Source organism: Miscanthus floridulus, chromosome 14, assembly GCF_019320115.1.
Source record: "Miscanthus floridulus cultivar M001 chromosome 14, ASM1932011v1, whole genome shotgun sequence".
NCBI lineage: Eukaryota > Viridiplantae > Streptophyta > Magnoliopsida > Poales > Poaceae > Miscanthus > Miscanthus floridulus.
The window spans coordinates 37,604,092-37,625,671 of record NC_089593.1 but is presented as its reverse complement, the minus strand read 5'-3'; the positions used below and the strand labels follow the sequence as shown (position 1 = coordinate 37,625,671).

General features: G+C 42.2%; 1 protein-coding gene and 1 pseudogene across 1 annotated transcript; both read left to right on the top strand.

The window, feature by feature from the left end:
• The first annotated feature begins 14,452 nt into the window (after positions 1 to 14,452).
• LOC136505795 (receptor-like protein 7) lies at positions 14,453 to 17,921 on the top strand. Its single transcript, XM_066500940.1, has one exon. The coding sequence runs from the start codon at positions 14,700 to 14,702 to the stop codon at positions 17,748 to 17,750; it is 3,051 nt and encodes a 1,016-aa protein (XP_066357037.1). The 5' UTR covers positions 14,453 to 14,699; the 3' UTR covers positions 17,751 to 17,921.
• Positions 17,922 to 18,973: 1,052 nt separating this feature from the next.
• On the top strand, positions 18,974 to 20,919 carry LOC136503357 (G-type lectin S-receptor-like serine/threonine-protein kinase At2g19130; annotated as a pseudogene).
• Positions 20,920 to 21,580: the final 661 nt, after the last annotated feature.

Below are 21,580 nucleotides of genomic sequence, written 5' to 3'. Positions count from 1 at the left end.
TGCAGACAGGGCGAGCAAAAAAGCAACAACACGTGGCTTATCACGACGGGCTAGTATCTCGGTTCTCGGGGTCTTCTGTCCATCTGATCTGATGAAGACGCAACACACAGGTTCGACGGCACATTGGTGGAACTCTCTACACAGGTTCGACGGCACATTGGTGGAACATTGGTAGAAATTCACAGCAGGGTTCCAGTAGCTATAGCTAGCTAGCGCGCGACGAATCAGTCCAGTTGATGGAACTATAATCGTTGTCTTTCCTTGCTGGCTTACGACGATGATTTTTATTTAGCCAATTAGGCCAAATGGACGAGAATCCGATCCATTTGTTCTTAACAATACAAAGGGTGTGTACAAGTCATCATGTGATTCTAACACAAATAACACGTTCCTGTAGCCTCAAGTGACCATTTCAGGACAATATAAAATATAAAAAATTATAATCCCTTCGTTCCAAAATAAATATCACTATGGAATACATGCTAGTTAAACTTTCTTAAGTTTTACTAGATTTTTTTTATAAAATAGAAACAACATTTATATCCATAAATAAGTTTATTATTATTATTATATATATATATAATAATTCATCTAATGATACGAATTATGGACTCTAAATATTCATATTTTTTTATATATATTTAGTTAAAGTTAAAAATATTTAACTGAGAATAACATTTATTTTGATACGGGGAAGTATATAACACAGGTGTGCATGCTCCGGTCGAATACAGACCGGTTCACATCACATGTCGAAGCAGGCTTAGAAGTCAGTCAACCTTGGCTCCACCCGGCGTTGCCAGGTTCACATTCGCTGCAGGTTCTAGGTATAGCTAGCTAGATCAGTCAAGTTGATGGAACTATGCACACATATGAATCACATGCATCAGAATGGCACACAACTCTGCGTCGTGTGCGTGTGAAAAGATATGCATGGATAGTCAACGTTGACGCAACACGCGCCTGGTTGTTTTTTTAGATAAACGCACAGAAGGTCTTAGATGTTGTTTGGTTATAGAAAGACAACTTCAATGCAAAGGTAACCATTCCACAGCGGTAATGGAAAGGGAATCGATTATTTTCTTTTTTTTTGTTTGGTTCCCAGCGGAGTAAACGGCAGGCAGAGCGCGAGCACTTCCCCGTCGTGTTCGGATGTAAAAGGGTCGAGCAACTCTACGAGCTCGGCTATTCTGGTTTTAGAGGCTATTTAAAAATTTGTATAGCAAAAAGTTGACTCTAACATATGTGCTATTTGACTCTGTAAAATAGAAAGCTAGCTATCCCTTGATTTTATGTTGCCATATAAAGCCAACCATGGACGCTAGCTATATGAAGATGAGAAAAAGCAAGACTGTTGCAGATCTCTTATTTTTTGAGAAGTTTTTTTATTTTACGTAATGGCTAAACTATAAAATTTGGCTGATAATTTTAGCTAAACTGTTGGAGTTGCTCTAACCATTCTCGTACCAACCGATCACAGGGTGCCACAAACAAACAATAAACAACGGAAACAATTGTGCCGATGTAATCGGATCACGCCGGGGAACGAGCCAACCAAACATCACCTTAGCCTCTACATTACCCAGAAAGTACGCGGCTTGGCCGGGCCTCTACTTAATGATCACGGGTGCAGGGGCGGATCCAACGGCCCGGGGGGGGGGGGGGGGGGGGGGCTCGAGCCCCCTCTACCCATACCGGAGCAGTGGAACCCCCTGTGGAGCACCCATAAATTTTTAGGCAAAGTTCTATAGTGTAGTGGAGCTGAGACTTAAAATCGAGCAGCAGTGTTGTTCAACCCCCCTTGAAATATTTCCTAGATCCGCCGCTGCACGGGTGCATATACATGTAGGTCTAATGATCACGGGTGTATATTAGGTTGCAGCTAAGCTGTATCAAACTCTACTGATGACTATGATATAGATGATCTAGAAGCTGGCTTTTTTTAACTTGGTGCTGCCACTTGTGAAGCAATAAAATAATGGTACTCATTACGCATGGCTAGACTGACAGCCTTTTGGAGGATATAACACATGCTCTCAACATGTCTTCTAAGATTTAATTCACGCGTTCAGTCTGCCCGGAGGTTTGTGGATGGTACGTTGAACTTTTGATCAGTTTAGTTCCCAAAGCCTTATGCAAATGTTCCCAAAAGCGAGCTATAAACTATGGTCCTCGATCTGAGATTATGGTCATTGGTACCCCATGTAACCTCACGATCTAAGAAACAAATAGCTCGGCGTATTTCCCAATGTTATACTGTGTGTTGACCGGTACAAAATGTGCCGACTTGGTAAGGTGATCCACAATGACCCATATCGAGTCGTAACCTTGTTGTGTATGCGGGAGGCCTGTAATAAAGTCCATACTTATTTCCTCCCATTTTCAGTCTAGAATGGACAAGGGTTGGAGCAATCCAACAAGTTTCAGATGATCCGCTTTGACCTTACTGCAAGTATCACATCTAGCAACATAGGCGGCAATTTTCTTCTTCGTCTTGGCTCACCAAAAACGGGTTTTCAAATCTTGATACATTTTGTTACTACCCAGATGGATAGATAACTTGGATGAATGAGCTTCATCTAAGATTTGATTTCTAAGTTCACGGTCCTTCGGTACCACTAGTCGGTCCTTAAACCATAGCACACCTTTTTCATCCAACCTAAAGTGTTTGGTTTCTTGTTCCTTCATTTTTCTCTTGATGTGAAACACGCCTACATCTATCTTCTGAAGTTTGATGATCTTGCTTTCAAGTGAGCAACTAACATTGATGTTGTGTAGCACAATAGGATGCAATAAATTAAACACATCCTCTAACATTGCTTCTATGGCATTACAATGAGATTTTTGACTAAGTGCATATGCTACAACATTGGCTTTTCCTGGATGGTAGTGCACTTCCAAATTATAGTCCTTGATTAGCTCTAACCATCTACGCTGTCTCATGTTCAGCTCCGGTTGAGTGAAGATATACTTGAGGCTATTGTGGTCAGTGTATATGCGACATATATTTCCCAACAAGTAATGTCTCCATATCTTCAAGGCATGAACAACTGCGGCAAGATCTAAATCATGCATAGGATAGTTGACTTCATGTTTTCTCAACTACTAGGAAGCATAGGCAATGACTCAGCCCTCTTGCATTAGCACACAACCAAGACCGGTCCCTAATGCATCGCAAAACACATCAAAGGGCTTTTCTATATCGGGTTCTGCCAAAACAGGAGCTGTTGTCAGTAAGGTCCATAGTGTGCGAAAAGCAGCCTCACACTCCAAAATCCAATTAAACTTCTCATCCTTCTGAAATAATCTGGTCATGGGCTTAGCTATCTTGGAAAAATCGAGAATGAAACGACGATAGTAGCCTGCCTGCCCTAGAAAACTCTGAACTTCATGAACCGAAGTCAGGGCTTTCTAGTCCATGGCCTCTTGCACCTTAGACGGGTCTACAGAGATTCTATTTTTAGATAATATATGACCTAGGAAAGGTAGTGCATGTTGGTCGGATGCCTAGGATCTACCTTACCTGGGAAGATTGCTATGCTCAAGTCAATCGATACCCAGGTAATTGGTACAAAAAATACAACATAGAAGCTAAAGCTTTGAGGGCCTACTATGGTCCAATGAGTGCAAACCATGGCCATCCGCCGGTAGTGGAGATTGAAGAGGAGCCACCCGCCGGAGATATGAAGATTAGGAGAATTGCTCCTTGGTCTTGGAAAGATGTCATGCTTTCATTTATGGCTATGGTCATTGCTTTTCTTATTTGGAAGTTGATGTAGGCTTTGTTTCGTAGAATAGTAGGTGGACTTTGTTGTATGGAGCCAATCAAACAAGGTATTTGTTGTACGTGAACTATTTGTGGACTTATTATTAGACTTTGTAGTAAATCTCAATTAGTTGGGTAATATATATGCACAAATGCTACTAGTAGTTGTACGCAGCCAAAACTGACCATGATCATGTCACAGCCATGACTCGTCGTCGCCCGTTAACCCATCACCCAAGAAATGATAGGCAACAAGAAGTGGCTAATATTGGTGGGACGGGAGAGCAGCATGATCCGACAAACAGTGGCAGTAACAATCAGGATGGTGAGAATGAGGTACCATGGACCCCTACCACTCTTCTCGAGCTAGATCAAGATGACCAAGATGACCAGGTAACTTAGGTATCATGTGACTAGGTAGCCACACATGCTAATTAATTGAGAGTATGTTAGCTTACTTAGTGTCTCTAGCAGGAGGTTGAGCCAACTGAGCAGCCAGATGGTTCAGCTAGCAGCAAGGCCAGAACCAAGCGAGGCATTTCACAGCTTCCTACTGGTAGGAATGCACACTGGCACATCACTGAGTTTGACCAAGTCGGTGAGCCGCTCGCACCTAAAAAAGTTGCGGCCAAATACAAGACTGTCATCGGGGCACTTGTAAGGGACTACACCCCAATTAAGTATAGGAAATGGATTGAGAAAGATGATGACCCTGGAGGGTTCCCGAAAGTGAGAAGAATGACATATGGGAGAAATGGATCCCATAGTATTTCACTTTCCCACAGGACTATGACAAGGAGCAAGTCAAAAAAAAGCAAAAGAAATCATGGGGACATTCTTCAAGACTTTCAAGGGGACATTGTATAAGAAATCTATCCTCGAGGATAAAGAGCCAAATTGGGATGGTGGAGAGTACACCAAGCAGAAGGACTTCTGGCAGGAATTCAAGCAATACAGGCAATCCGAGGAGTATTTGTAACTGAGCAGGAAGAATAAGGAGAACTCGCTTAAAGCGATGAATCCTCATAAACTCAACTCTCGTGGCTACGCCAGTAAGATGGATGCATTTGAAAGGGAACTTGAGAAGGTGGAACGCCTTGGCATTGAGCCTGAGACTACCAATTGGGAGCCCAGATCAATATATTTCTGTATGGCGAGAGGGGTACACCATGGCCCTAATGGGAGCTTTGGCTCCACAAATACAGCCACGAGTAGCCTCATCCAGAGGATCTCTGACATAAATGATGAGGTGAGGAAAGGGACCCGCAGTACTAATAGGGAGAATGACGTGCTCACCCAAGCACTCGGAAAGAAGGAGCACCCTAGTCGCACTAGAGGAGTCAGTCTTGTTCCTTAGAAAATAGCATTTGAGGAAGAATCTTCCACTTATCATAGCTACTTGAGGGGTAGAGTGGCACAAGAGGTAGAGTATATGAGGGTTCTGAAAGAGATAGAAGACAAATTCAAAAAACGGATTAATGAGAGGGTTCAAGAAAAAGTGAATGTACTTATGGCGTCCATGGGATCAGGAGTAGTGCCACAAGAACCTCTTTCGACTAGCTTCAGCCCACAGTTCAGGGGTCGCAGCAGCTGTGGATCGACCCCACTTGACGATGAAGAGGTGAATGCACCTCATTCGGTGGATAGCATCACCGAACCCGTCAATGTCAGGTTGTACAACCGTCAGCAATGGACAACTGACAAGGTGGCTGTCGACCAGGCCAGGCCTAGCGAGATGGGACCATTAATGGCCACCCAATTCCAACGGGGTATGCCCACGTTAGCATTGATACTATACTTGATAAGAAGTATAACAAGATGCACATTGATTACCCCGCATAGGAAGATAGGCAACGCCTTGTTCAGAACAAGGGCACTCATGTGGCCTAGCGCAAGAGCTTCATTAAGTTTGATCACCAGTTGTCTTCGAATGATGATGAGGACGACGACGAATCTTCGCCGCCTAGAGATGATCACTCACCATCTCCCAATAGAGGAGATCACACTACCTTCCCTGGTTCCTTGTCATCACCCCCGAGAAGACATAATTCTCGTCCTCCATCTTCTCAGCTCCAAGAAAAGAGAAGACTCCTCCTCCTCCTCCTCTCGCCCTCTTCCTCCTCCACAATAGCCCAAAATAAGATTTAAGGCATCCTCACAGTCACAAAAAAGGTCATCGGATTCGGTCGCTAATGCTCCCAAAGTGGACCAACAAAAAAAAAGGACGATGAGTGGTAGCATTACAAACTTGATGAACCAACAAAAGCCAGAAGTAGCCTCCAAGGAAGACAAAGTTAGATTCTGGAATCTATTTGCCTCATTGCCTAAGTGGAGGGTGCAGTCTGAATTCAATAGGCAAACAGAGAGTAAGCACAATCAATTAAGAGTCGAAGAAATACACCATTAAGATCAAAGGAAGATAAACAAGATTGTCGAAGACCACCCTGGATTAAGCAGGGATGATGCCGTGAACATCTATTATGATTCACTAGCATATGAGACAGCAAGATCGGTAATACAGTTTCAAAGAGGCAATTTCTTGGTGGACGAAGAGGGGTATAAAAATTTGACAACATAGATGCGTGACTTGCATGATTATTACATGGCCCAAGCACTTGAGATGGACCAGAAGGGTTTCAAATATATTATCTATCCGCCGCATGTTTTCCATTATCCTAATGAAGAGAAGCACTTTGTTGGTTGGGATCACTTGTTTTAGCTATTCCAAAGACGCAATCTCGATACATAAATGTTGACGTTGTGGACTATGTAAGTATCCTACTCGCAAGATATTATAATTAACTACTCTCTCGATACACAAATAGTTAACGACCGTACATTCCCCTTGAATTATGCAGGTGTGTAGCAAAACATTGCTTCAAAATAAAGTACGCTCATGTCTTTTCTAGACCCCGAGCTAGTCAACGAGAGAACATGCGGAGGCATGCATGGAAATAAAGTGGAAGATCTGACGGAGACACTGACTGCCATTTTCAAAAATTTCAAGATGAGTAATAAAACTGAAATACTTCTAGCCTACAACAGCGAGTATGTGTTCTCTGTTCTTATTTTATGCTTGTTTTTTGAAGTTATGATTATTTGTTAACTAGGGTTTTGTGATTGCAGCAACCATTTCGTCTTCATTGTTGTCGATATTAAAAGAAATCGTATCAAAGTGTGGGGCTCGAAGAAAAACCACTTTCTTTGCTCGATCCCCTAGTCGAAGTGCTTAATGCATAAGCGAACCAAATAACATATTATTTTCTAAGCGCACATAGCATATTCTAATGTTGCCCTTTTTCACACTTTATAATGTGGCACAGTGTTCAGGCAAGAATGGTTGGTGGGACGAAGGTCCCATTCTAGGTTGCACCAATGCAATTGGAGACCCTAGACCAGCTGGCGGGAAACAATGAATGCGGGTTCTACATAACGTGGACAATGCTTCGCTACCTCGGCATAAAATCGGAGGCGGTAGATGCTTTGGTGTGTATAGTCCCTATTTCATTTATATCTGTTAATTCAACAAAACAATCTACTTATTTCTCTAACATTTCTGCCTTTCGAAACCGTTGTTTAATGACAGCGCAAGATATTTAAACACAATAGGTTGTTAGAAATGGAGGTCATAGCGTTGCCATCGGAGCTAGCAGCCTTTATCGTATTGGAGTGCTTGGGAAAAAAGAAACATTCTCCATTGCACAGTCCGTGAAGTACAAGACGCAGTACGGGCCAGAACGACTCGCTAGACTATTGAAATTTCTTTTTTATTTCAAGGGATCGAGAGCTTCATAAATACATTTGAATTATAACCATAACATTTTATAATGTTTAATGTTGATGGACCTGTCGTCTACATAGCGAATATAAAGCGAAACCCGATTCCACCCAAAAAATAAAAAATAAATTATATAAAACAATAAAATATGAAAAAGAGATCACTGTCGGTTTGCATGTCAAGCCGGCAGTGATGTCTTGAGCAACACCGCCGATTCAAAGCTCAAGCCGGCAGTGTTGGCTTGAGCATCACTGCCGCCTCGAGCCACGAGCCGGCAGTGTTAGCTTGAGCACCACTGTCAGCTCGTGCCACAAGCCGGCAGTGTTTGCTTGAGCATCACTGTCGGCTCGAGCCGCAAGCTGGCAGTGTTGCTCAACTGACACTGCCGGTTGGTGCCAGGAACCGACAGTATTGCCTGCACATCACTGACGGTTCTAAGTACTGGCAGTGATGTGAACTTCACATCACTGTTGGTATGCCACTGCTGGAAGGGGGATTTTGAACCGATAGTGATACTAGGATAGTAAAATGGCTAAACTATAGAATTTGGTTACTAATCTTAGCTAAGCTGTTAGAGTTGCTCTTGTGCCCAGGAGTCCAAAGTTTAACAAATAGTCAAAAGGGCCCATACATACGTATCTGTGGAAAAAATCGAGACACCGATCCATCCTTGCGTACTTTTTTCTCAATTTGATCTGAGTTGAATGGGTCAATAAATAAATAAACTAGACACGGAATAGGCCCTCGTGCTAATACGCCTCTATAAAGCCCATCGTAGCAGCCAACTCCTCTCCCTGCCTACTACTACTACTACTACTGCACTATAGCCGTCTACCCACCTAGGACGTCACAACTCACATCTAGTACCATGGGCGTGGCCATGGCCCGGAGGGTGATCGCCTGGTGGCCCGCTCTCTTCCTCGTCCTCGCGCTGATCGTCTCGGGTGCGCGACATGGGATGTCCACCGCATCGTCACCGAGGAGGGCTTTGATGGGAGCGGAACAGTCATGGGACCTTCATGGCTGCTGCAGCGGCGGCCGTGCCGCTGGTCCAAACTGCCGTCGGCCACCTCCAGTGATATGCCCTCCTCCGGTCCTCCCAGCAGATGATACTAACTGGACGTCAAAATTCCAGTAATCGACCAATATTAGTTTTTAAGTATATATATGTTTTCAGAAGTGCCCTTTGTTTTCTTATTATATCACCGAGGAGGGCTTTGATGGGAGCGGAACAGTCATGGGACCTTCATGGTGATGCATCGTGGACGTTCCCATGGTGTTGTGAATTTACTTTCAGTACATTCAGGGTCCAAGTTTAATGAAGTAGATCATCAGGCTCCATAGTTTAATGAGTGAGAAGTTGTAATCTGAAGTTTGTTCCAACATATATATTATAATACTCCCTCCGTCCACAAAAGAATGCAATTATAGAATCGTGCCAGTCAAATTAGCTAAAGTTTAACTAAGTTTATAATAAATAGTATTAGCATTTATGTCTTCAAATAATTTAATTATAAAATATATTCTATAACTAATCTAATTATACTAATTTTATATAAAAAAATATTAATATCTTTTTCTATAAATTCAGTCAAAGTTCAAACTATTTGACTTCTCGAAAAGCGATAATTACATTCTTTTGTGGACGGAGAGTACTTCTATACCTAGTATGTGACCTGAAGTACCGGACAGTAAAAATTTCTTCCATCTCAATTATACTCTTCGTGTCTCGTATGTGACCCGAACTCATATGACTCGTGCTCAAATGAGTTATACAGCTCGCATCTAGTGATGATATATACGTACTCCGATTCTGAGGCATACTAAGTCACGCCCTCTACTCGTATGTGACCCGGACTCTTGAGCCATGCTTATACGAGTTACAACAACTGGCGCCTAGCGATGATACGTAGTCCGATTTCAATATGTATTAAGTTTCGTTGCAACAAACAGACACATTTGCTAGTATATTGTAAAAGAAGGAAAATTTCTTTCCACATAGTTTTTCATCCGTATTAGCTAGTATTATTAAAGAAGGAAAATTTCTTTCCACATGGTTTTTTCATCCGTCCAGGTCACCGCCCCCGCGTCAGCCTACTTTGATCGATCGATTCTTCGTTCTGATTCCTGTTTTTCTTTTGGAGAGTTTTAGGATTTTCGGAGTCTGCTGTTACCACTAATACAGAATCGAATTTTCCTAATGCGCGCGATTTTCTTCACAGGTGGTTTGTAAGGAGAAGGCGTCAGTAGAAAAAATACATGGGCCCAAGGCTAAAAACCGCCAGAGTAAATAGAAAACGGCTAGTGTAAATCCTGGTGGTAAAATAAAGACATCCGTCTCTAAAAATAGTATATATTAGCAACTGTCTTAAGGAACCGCCGGTGTAAATATAAGATTTACTCTGACGGTTTCTTAAGTAAATCGCCAGTTTCTAGGTTTTACACGATCGGTTTACATAGTGTGCCGAAAAAACCAATAAATACCTCTTCTTCCTCTCCCGACCAGAACTGTACATCCGAGCCACCTTCCATTGGTGGTGAACTTGGAGGTCCAAAAATTACAAAATACAATGGGAGAGGTTTTGGTTGTCATTTCTTTGAAGGAGGTAGCTCAAAAAGGTTAGTTAATGCCTCTCATATCTCTTTTTACATCAATCCTTCTCAATTTGAGGTAAAATTAGATCTAGGCCTTCATTATTGTGTTTGGAGAGAGAGAGAGAGAGAGAGAGAGAGAGAGAATGGTTTTTGCAATTCAATCTAACAAAGTGATTATCCCAACATTTAGATTACTTGGCACATTATGTTCGTTCCATTATATACATGTCTCATCAATCATCAATTTCATAATTTATGCATCCAAGTAAATGCATAAAAATTAATGGGGAATGGTGTTATCAAGATTTAGATTGTAAATTTGTTCATTAAAATAGATTGTTAAATTATTGGTTAGTGATATAATGTTTGTTGAAATCATTAAAATAAGTAAGAGATCGACATGCACATTTATAGAAAAACATAATTATTCAATTTTCTGAAATTATTGCTAAATTGTTTGAAATAACACTCTCTAAGTAAGATAGTGGTTTTTATGTTTACCTTATATTTAATCACATATTATCTTTATATAATTTTTGGGCTCAAGATGGAAAGCTCATGGATGTACAACTTATCAAGATTAGTTCCATCATAATGGTTGGAGGTTCATAGGTTTATTGATACCACTAAGAGGTATGCATGCAGAGAGAAGGCAAAGTACATATATTGTCTGTGCATAGGCTGCAAAAATATTGTTGTATTTGATGACACACAACATATCATTTCTCATTTGGTTTGCCTAGGTTTTATGAAGGGCTACTTGACTTGGGCAAAACATGGAGAGAGTAGTTCCGTGCCTTATGCAATTGGCAACCCAGCTAACACCAATGTCGAGGGACTATATGCTTGTCGAGGCATGTAATATGCATGCAGAGGGATCAAATATAGATAGTTCAGGGAACAAATAGGTACATGAGACACAACACCACTCCCCCTAAACTAATCCTGTTATATCGGATGTTACTGATAAATTCTTTGGCAGTGAAGATTACGGTGAATGGGTCGAAATTCACGTTGATTAAAATGAACAAGCGAAAATCTTTTGTGGAATTGTTGCACCGTTGTTATTCGGAGCCATCAATATTCTTTATGAAAGGTGCGGTGGCCTTGAAGAAGGCAGTGACAGAGCCGTTGTACAAAGAATCTAAGGGTTGGACCAAAGAATTCACGACATTGCGATTTGTCCTTCAATTGTTGATGCCAAAAGCTTGATTTGGTTGGTCTGATGCTACCTTCAACGAATTGTTGCATGTTCTAGCAAACCTCCTTCCAAAGGAGAACAAAGTGTCTGCTAACACATACCATACAAAATAAGCAAATCAATCTGCTGACTATGGGTTTTCAAAAGATCTACGTGTGTTGGAATCATTGTATCCTATATCGAGGTAAGGATTATGAAGTCTTAGAGAAAGCTGTTCCAATTTTGGTTCCAGTAGGTACAAGACAAGTAAAGATTATTAGGAGCAAGAGAATGGAGCCTGCCATTTGAAAAAGGGAAGAAGCGAAAAAAGACCCAAAAACCACTACCCTTGAAGTAGACTCTTACGCATAGAGAAGAAGTCGTGCTTTGGTGGTGAGGTGTTTGTTCACAAACTCTAGGATCTTTGGTGGTGTGGTACCTCCCCGTAATTGATTGGTTGAGGTGTTTGTTCACAAACTCTGGGATGTCGAACTTATGTGTTGGCTGATGAGCGCAAAGACGATGGAAAGCTTTGACATCCAGCCCATGCCTAGCAATGACAAAATTTCAATGACACATACCCAGAATTTTCAAAGGAACCTTGGAATGGTAAGGTTTGCATTGAATATTGATGGGATGAGTCCATTTGCTGAGAGGAGCAGCAAGCACAGCACATGGTCGGTGATCCTGACCATGTACAGCCTTCCTAATTGAGCGGCCTCTGCCCAAAATACCCCCCATTTCTGAAAATGGTTTCTGTAGTAACGAGGGGTACTGCCATGTAGGAAGAATTAAACAGATCATTTAGTAGCACAATAGCTCAATTAATACAAAGGCAATGTATGCAAACATGAAAACAGAGCCGAGCTCTGTATTACAGTCCTGCGCACCATTATTCCGGTCGGACTGAATAAAGATAATGCACAGATGATAAGTCCTGCTGCTCACCTGAGAAAAATGGCAGCCTCGAGCTGCAGTTATGGTGGTGTCGAGCTGATTAGTGGCTCCACAGCCGCAAAGAGACACAATTGCTGCTACTATTAACTAAAGCAAGCAGAACAGAGAAGAGCCTGCAGTTTCATTTTGAAACAACCGATCAAATCAAATCCAAATAACAGGAGATTCCAACTTCAATTTTGCAAATTTTGGGAAGCCATAAAAAAGAGAGAAATTTAGAGAGACTTTAAATTTGTGGTGCCCAAGTGAGAAATTTGTTATAGGACTACTTTAGTCTTACTCATAGATGTCCTGGCACTAAATTGTCCTAAAAAATTCACAAAAGTCAGTAACCAAATCCGATGAACAAAACAAACACTAGAAATAGCTCCTCAAATTATGCAATAAATTTCAAATAGAGAGAGGAACAAGTGGACCATGAAATTGATCTTTGGATTACAACATGAGGACCGATTATAAGACACTCCTAACGGACCAAATCTTAGGAGGACAAAAAAAACTCAACTCAAAAGAGCATTTGCTCACTTCCTATCTCTAGCTCTAACTAAAAAATCTCAACCTCATGAGCCTAAACCCTAAGGTTTGGCTTACAAACCAGCATCTCCCGTATAAATAGTCACATGGTTATTTTTCAAATTTCCCTTACATAAAGCAATCAACGTAAATACTCTTAGAGGCAAAACCGTTCAAGTTTTTCTTCGACGATCCAGTGGATTTGGTGCTTTCTCGACTTTGTTTCCCCTCGACATAAACTTCGATATCTGCCATTCTCCAGTTTTGAGGCCTGAAGCGAACCCCTTGAGGGCCAAATCCCCAAATTGTCCATCCACGTTTTTAAGGATGGCAAACCCTCCGGTAATGGTTTTAAAGCCGAAACCACCAAAATCTATCATTCCTCCATTTTGAGGACCAAACTAGCAAATCCCTCATGCATGTCTCACCTAACCTGACTCACCGATGTCGACATGTGACCAACCGCCATGTCCTTAGCCTAACGGTCCACTAAGTGCTCGTGATGCCTTGCCGTGACTTGATCCGACCTCGTCCTAGAATCCGATCGATGCCATCTTCATTAACTATGTACTCTTGCTCTTTCTATGCCCAATTTGACCCGCCCATGGTTCGACCTCGGCCTCTTGGTCCTTTGGCCCAAGCCTACTTGTCTGCCCTTCACCGCTCCTAGTCCTTTGCGCACAAACCTCTCACTTGACCTTCACCATCGCCTATCGACCACCTAGGTGCACTCAGCACCTGCACATTCACAAGCCAAGAGACACGTCGCACAACGTAAATAGATACGACACCTCCGGTTAGGCATTAGCTTAATCAAGCACAAATCAAATATGAACTCAAACGAAAGTCTCAAACCGCTCAACTCTTGTGTCAATCATTTGTCACATCTGGATAAAACCAAGACACTTCTTAACTTGGTCTCTTAGGAAGTGTTGGGATTAGCTATGGCAATGTGGTGAAGTGAGAAAGGCTCAGTCGGCCGAAGTTTGGTACCCCAAAGGTCTAGCCTTCACCCACCTAAACGCTATTACCGAGGCAAGGAGTTCTTGGTAATCAAGGTGAGCGATCTCTTTTTTTATTGGTATTCGAGTTAGGGTACAGTTACGTACATTTTCTTGTACATAAATCCCCTCTATCTACTATAAATATATGGGAATATTCCTGACTGCACAACATCCACGGGCACAAGGGTCGAAGGGTCATTTTCTACTACAACCACCTCACATAATGGGCCCTTATCAAGCCGTCGTCAGGCTTGTTGGGCCGTTGGGTCCATCTGACCACCTTTTAGCCTGCGGGACCTCTATCATGAATGTTTTGAAGACTTCCATGAAGATTCTAGATGGAGCCACCGCCGCCTTCCATCGATCACCTTTGACCCGAGCCTTCGGCCCGAAGGCTAGGTCCTTTGACATTGGGCAAAGGTCTCACAGGATCTTTGCGGCCGGCCTCAAATCCAACTTCTTGGGGCCTCCGCAGACAACCTTGGGAGACCTCGCCATGTACCTGCACCCGCAGGGTTTGAGCAGTAAGAAGCAATCATCACTAGCGAACCTTGGGCGTGAGGTTTCGCCCCAATAGGAAGATTGAGTTTTTCTACTTTAAAATCAATGCAATGGGAGAGGTCATAACTCATAATAGCATGGGATGAATTTTTTAAAACTATTGTGTCAAGAGTAAAGTCGTTAGTTTTACTCCCAAATCTCACACGTGTGGAACGCTACGAATGATTTAGACTTTTATGACTTCTTTACTTAAAAAAACAAAGCACATGATGTTGACTCTTGACACTACGTAGAAAAATCTCCAAAGAAGATAAACATCAGTGGTAACAGAAAAAAAAACCTTCGCCTGACCTCTCCATCTGTTCCAATTTGATTGTTGATGCTACTCCCATCTTTACTTTAACAATGGTTCGTCCGCCATTAGAGTTGCGCACACACCTTGGACCATTGCTAACCATGCTGCTCATACTTCTACAAATCCAGACTGCATACATGCTTGCTGTGACGACGATAAACAACACCTCATTGTCTGCGCCTCCAGTTCCGTGCCTCCTCGATCAGGCCTCGGCGCTCCTCGAGCTGAAGGAGTCGTTCAACACTACTGGCGGTGATTCCACCACCTTCCTGACATGGACTGCCGACACAGACTGCTGCAGCTGGCACGGTGTCAGCTGTGGCAGCGCCGGTGGCCGTGTAGCCTCCCTCAACCTGAGTGGTCGGCAGCTGCAAGCCAGTGGTCTGGACCCTGCACTGTTCAGACTAACTTGGCTGAAGCACCTCGACCTCTCCGGCAACGACTTCAGCGTGTCCCAGCTCCCTACCGCTGGGTTTGAGCAGCTCACGCAGCTCACCCATCTGGACCTCTCCGACACCAACTTCGTGGGGCCAGTACCAGCAAGCATCGGCCGTCTCAAAAGCCTCATCTTCCTCGACTTCTCTACCAGCTTCTATGCCTATGATTTCGACGATGAGAACAGGTTGACATACTACAACTCAGACAACCTTTGGCAGCTCTGGGTGCCAAACATGGAGACCCTACTTGCAGACCTCACAAACCTGGAGGTGATCAGGCTGGGCATGGTGAATCTGTCTGGTAATGGAGCCCAATGGTGCGACTATTTGGCCAGGTTCAGTCCTAAACTCAAGGTCCTCAGCTTACCATACTGCTTGCTACCAGGTCCTATATGTAGATCACTGTCAGCCTTGACATCACTTACAGTGATCGAGCTTCACTATAATCATTTGTCTGGTCCAGTGCCAGAGTTCCTGGCTGGTTTATCCAACCTGACTGTTCTTCAGCTCTCAACAAATAAGTTTCAAGGATATTTCCCTTCCATCATCTTCAAACACAAGAAGTTACAAACAATTGACCTCTCCAGGAATCCTGGGATCTCCGGTGTTCTGCCAGTTTTCTCGCAGGACAGCAGCTTGGAGAATCTGTTTGTCAATGACACAAGCTTCTCAGGGACCATACCAAGTTCAATAAGCAATCTCAAGTCTCTAAAAATGCTCGGCCTTGGTGCTCGTGGCTTCTCTGGAGTACTTCCCTCTTCAATAGGTGAGCTCAAATCCTTGGAACTGCTTGAGGTGTCTGGTTTACAGCTAGTAGGTTCCATACCGTCATGGATCTCAAATATGGCTTCTCTCAGAGTTCTCAAATTCTCCTACTGTGGATTATCTGGACAGATACCTTCTTGGATAGGAAACCTAAGTGACTTGACGGAGCTTGCACTGTGCAGTTGCAATTTTTCAGGGAAGATACCTCCACAGATATCAAATTTGACTAGACTACAAGCTCTGCAACTTCAGTCAAACAATTTTGTAGGTATGGTGCAACTATCTGCATTCTCGAAAATGCAAAATCTATCTGTCTTAAATCTCTCAAACAATGAACTGCACGTGGTAGAAGGAGAAAATAGTTCTTTACCTGTTTCCTTCCCAAAAATCGAATTCTTACGTTTAGCATCTTGCAGAATGTCTAGTTTCCCCCGCTTCTTGAGGCATCTTGATTACATCACTGGTCTTGACCTCTCTGATAACCAAATCCATGGGGCAATACCTCAGTGGATATGGGACACACTGAATGGATCGTACATCTTACTCCTGAATGTATCACATAATATGTTTACAAGTGTGGGATCTGAAGAACCTTTGCTTCCAGTTGACGTACAATACTTTGATCTGAGTTTCAATAATTTCAGTGGGCCCATACCTATACCAAGAAATGGCAGCGTTACACTTGACTACTCGAGCAACCAGTTCTCATCCATGCCTGATTTCTCTAATTACCTCAGTAGTACCCTCTTTCTAAAGGCCTCCAGAAATAGCCTTTCTGAAAATATTTCACAATCAATTTGTGGTGCGGTTAGGAGTTTACTGCTCATTGATCTTTCTTATAACAACTTAAGTGGTTCAATCCCATCTTGTTTACTAGAGGATGCCAGTGCATTACAAGTATTAAGTCTTAAAGGAAACAGATTTGTTGGAGAATTACCTGACAACATTAGCAAAGGTTGTGCACTTGAGGCATTAGATCTCAGTGGCAATTTGATTGATGGGAGATTACCGAGATCTCTAGTTGCTTGCAGGAACCTGGAGATACTTGACATTGGAAGCAATCGAATCAGTGATTCTTTCCCATGCTGGATGAGTACACTTCCTAAACTTCAAGTCCTTATTCTCAGGTCTAACAAGTTTACTGGGAAGTTGCTGGATCCTTCAAATAATACACACGACCGAAATGAATGTGAATTTACACAACTGCGAATTGTTGACTTGGCCTCAAACAACTTGAGTGGCACATTGTCAGCAGGATGGTTTAAGATGCTCAAGTCCATGAAGACCAGATCTGATAATGAGACATTAGTCATGGAAAATCAATATTACCATGTGCAACCATACCAGTTTATGGTTGCAATTATATACAAAGGGTATGACAGAACCATCTCCAAGATCTTGACGACGCTTGTGCTAATAGATATCTCAAACAATTCGTTTTATGGTATCATCCCTGAGGATGTTGGGGATCTTTTGCTGCTTCGTAGTCTCAACATGTCTCATAATGCCTTAGAAGGGCCAATTCCCGTTCAATTTGGCAGATTAATGCAACTTGAGTCATTGGACCTCTCCTCAAATGAGCTTTCTGGGGAGATCCCACAGGAGCTGGCATTGCTGAACTTCCTTTCGGTACTCAATCTGTCCTACAACATGTTGGCTGGACCAATACCAGAGTCATCTCAGTTCTCCACATTTTCCAATAGCTCTTTTTTGGGGAACTCTGGTTTGTGTGGACCTCCAGTATCCAAACAATGCAGCAATACAACAGAAACAAGCTTGCCACATGCTTCAGAGAAGGACCTTGCAGATGTATTACTGTTCATGTTCACGGCATTGGGATTTGGTGTCTTCTTTTCAATTACAGTCATAGTGATATGGGCAAGACACAACAGAAAGTGAAACCAGACCCTTGAGTCTTGACAGAGCTGTTGTATTGAGTATGTCTGAGTCGATCGTATGTGAAGATCAAACCTGCTATCTTATATATATATGGAGTAGCCAAAAACAATTAAGCTTATGCTGTAGTTTATATGGGAAGCCACTGCCGAAGGCAAAACTTGACTCCTGAATCTTAACAGAGCTGTTTCTGTATGGAGAGTCTGTATGCTATATATGCAATGATCCATAGTTTGTATGTGAGGATCACCCCTGCCATCTTATCTGGAGTTTCGAAAAAAGACTAAGCCTATGCTGTAACTTTCCTATTAAGACCTTTGTAATTTGAGCAGTTAAGTGGACACTAGCATATGAATCAAATATTTTAGACTTTACACAGTGCGAACCATAAGACCATGTGACACGAGTAGAATGAAACTCGATAGAGTTGATCAGTAACACCACTTCCCAAGTTGCATTAACATCAATTTCCTCTTTCCTCGCAAAAAAAAATCAATTTCCTCTTCATATCTATTGGAGACGCCAATGATGTTGTGACTTATTGTAATCAGAAGAGAATAATCAGAAGCTCTCTCTACAAAATCAGAATGCATATCTTCTTCTGCTTCGTCATCAGCAAACACATGTATGAAAAAACCAACAACGGTAGCAACACATGAGGTCAAAGAGATTGTCATTATTTTCTCTGTTATTCTTGACATTTTTTTGGGTACTCTGTTGGCATCAATATACACTTCTGAAGTTCTCCTTCCCTTCAATCTAGACCTAGCGTCGTCTTCATTTATGTGAGACCAGGGATCGAAAGGTTGATCCGCTATGTAAAGGCTAGAAAATAAGTAATCTAAGTAAATATTTGTCAGGTCATGTTAATTGTAACCAATTCATTTATGGAAGAACTGTGCATCGCATAAATGCCCAATGCTCAGAGCACAAGTACAATAACGTCCTTGAGATAGAAACTCTAGCCGATTATACAGGATCATATCTATATATGACATAACGACAAGGTTCGTGCTACTCAGATATTCAAATGTAACCACTCTACTTGCTACTCCGGCTAGGACGATAATGGCAGAAACCACAAGCGCAGGCGTTGGTATCTCTACTTACTTAAAAATTAAGGGGGAATTCCTTGTGTGCCATTAAAAAAGATCGCAATGCCCTGTGTGTCCCTGTAAAAGTTCAGCGGTCTTCAGCGCCACTGCTCCAACTTTTTTGTGCCCTCCATGCCACTGCCGTCAGTTTGGGCTCTAACGCCGGCTCAAACTGACAACGGCGGCGGTGAGGGACACCATCTCAGATGGCCAAGCACTGTCCATTCACGACAAGCTCGTCTCCCAGAATGGAAGGTACACCCTTGGGTTTTTTGAGACAGGTAACCAAATTGTCCTTGCATCACTCAAGTCCTCCAAACCTTATTGTCCAGTGGTGTGTGGAATGGAAAAAGATTTAACTCGTCGCCGGAAGTGTCAAGGAACGTTGGTTACCTGTCATTTGTAGAGACTAACCATGAGAAGTATCATACATACCATGTGTCAGATGAAATGAATATTTATTATAACTTGGGTGTCTCGGGTCAGATAAACGTATTCATTTGGCCTGAAGGTTCACAAGATTGGGTGCGCATTCCGAACCTAGATCTCAATGCGATGTGTATGCAGCCTGTGGACCTTTCACAATATGCGATGATGATGCTCTGCCTCATTGCACTTGTATGAAGGGGTTCACTGTAACATATATTGAAGATTGGGAGCTAGATGATCGAAGCAATGGATGCTCGAGGAACACTGCATTAGATTGCAATTTTTCAAATGAAAGTTCAATAAGATCCATGGATAAATTCTTATCTATTCCATGTGTTAGTTTACACAAAGTGAGCGCAAAACAGAGGATGCTAAAAGCAGTGGTGAATGTGCTCAAGTCTGCTTGGGCAATTGCTCTTGCACTGCATATTCCTTCAGTAACAATACATGCTTTATTTGGCATGAAGAATTGCTAAACGTAAGGCAAATACAATGTGGTACCACAGCAGATTCAAATGGAGAAACTCTTAACCTTCGCCTTGCGGCTAAAGATGTGCAAAGTTTAGATAAAAACAAAAGAGTATTTACTATTGGAGTTGCCATTGGTACTAGTACTGCTGATTTATGTTTGTTTGCATTCATCATGCTCATAATGATTTGGAGAAACAAAAGGAAGAGCTCTTACAGAATCTCACAAACTGCCCAAGGTTGCAATGGAATCATTACATTTCGATACATCGATTTACAGCATGCAACTAAACATTTCTCAGAAAAGCTAGGGCAAGGTGGTTTTGGTTCTGTATTCAAGGGGTTCCTCAGTGACTCAACAGCGATAGCAGTGAAATGGCTTGATTGTGCTCATCACAGAGAGAAGCAATTCAGAGCTGAAGTGAAATCAATTGGCATAATCCAATACATTAATTTAGTCAATTTACTTGGTTTTTGCTGCAAGGGTGCTTGTTTATGAACACATGCCGAATGGCTCTCTTGATATTCATCTTTTCCAGAGCCATGCGACATTATTGAAGTGGAGCACTAGGTATCAAATAGCATTGGGAGTTGCCAGAGGATTGACCTACTTGCATGAGATGTGCTGTGACTGCATCATACATTGTGATATTAAACCGGAAAATATTCTCCTTTCTGATTCATTTATCCCAAAAATTGCAGATTTTGGGATGGCCAAGTTCTTGGGGAGGGATTTTAGCCGAGTCTTAACTACTTTCAGGGGAACTATAGGATACCTTGCACCTGAATGGATCACTGGAGTGGCTATTACACCAAAAGTTGATGTGTATGCCTATGGTATGGTTCTATTGGAAATCATATCTGGACAAAAGAATACATCTGTTTCTTGTTCTTGCAGTAGCAGCAATCATGATATTTATTACCATGTACATGTCGCACGGACAATTGTTGAGGGAGATGTAATGAGCTTGCTGGACCACAGATTAAACGGTGAAGCCAATTCAAAGCAGGTCGAAATAGCTTGCAAGCTTGCATGTTGGTGTATTCAAGATGATCAGTCTAATAGACCAACAATGGCCGAGGTGGTTCAGACCCTTGAGGGTTTACTTGAAATTAACATACCCCCAATGCCAAGATTACTTCAAGCTATTGCTGGAAGCTCTAGTTTTACTTGCTTCTAATCCTTATTTCCCCAAATGTATCATTTCTGATATCGATGGAGATGTTTGTTTACTTTTCCTTGTATGCTTTCTTTCATATAAACCATACAATGCAAATTGTTGTATATCCATGTTCCATGGCGTAGCGTTCATATGTACGCCACACAAAGTTGATGTTATTTAGTTTTGGAATTGATGTCAATTGAATTTTCTTTCGACATTTGGGGTTCTCTTCCTAACCATTGAATTCGCTTTGTATTATGATGGTTTCTATGCTTTACATGTTTTGATTTGAGTACCCAGGGGCATTCATTTATGTTGATGCTTGCTTGTACATCCTTGATCCTTTGATGTAGTACTAGTAGAGAACGGACCTTCGGATTTTGGCTTTAGTCGTCTCGATTGTCTGGGGCTAGGACTAATATCATCATTAGTCCTGGGTCCAATGGCTAGGGCACAGAGGGGACCGACCTTTAGTCCTGGTTGGAGCCACCAATTGGGTACTAAAGTTGGTGTTATCAACCAGGACTAAAGGATCCTTCACAGTACAGTTCAAAAAGAAAGCATCTCATCCAAAGTCACATGTGTTGTGTAGGTGGGGTGGAAAACTACGTGTGGAGTAATACATGACGTCTTTGGTTCGTGTAACAACCCACCGTCTAAAATTGCTTCTATGACCCAA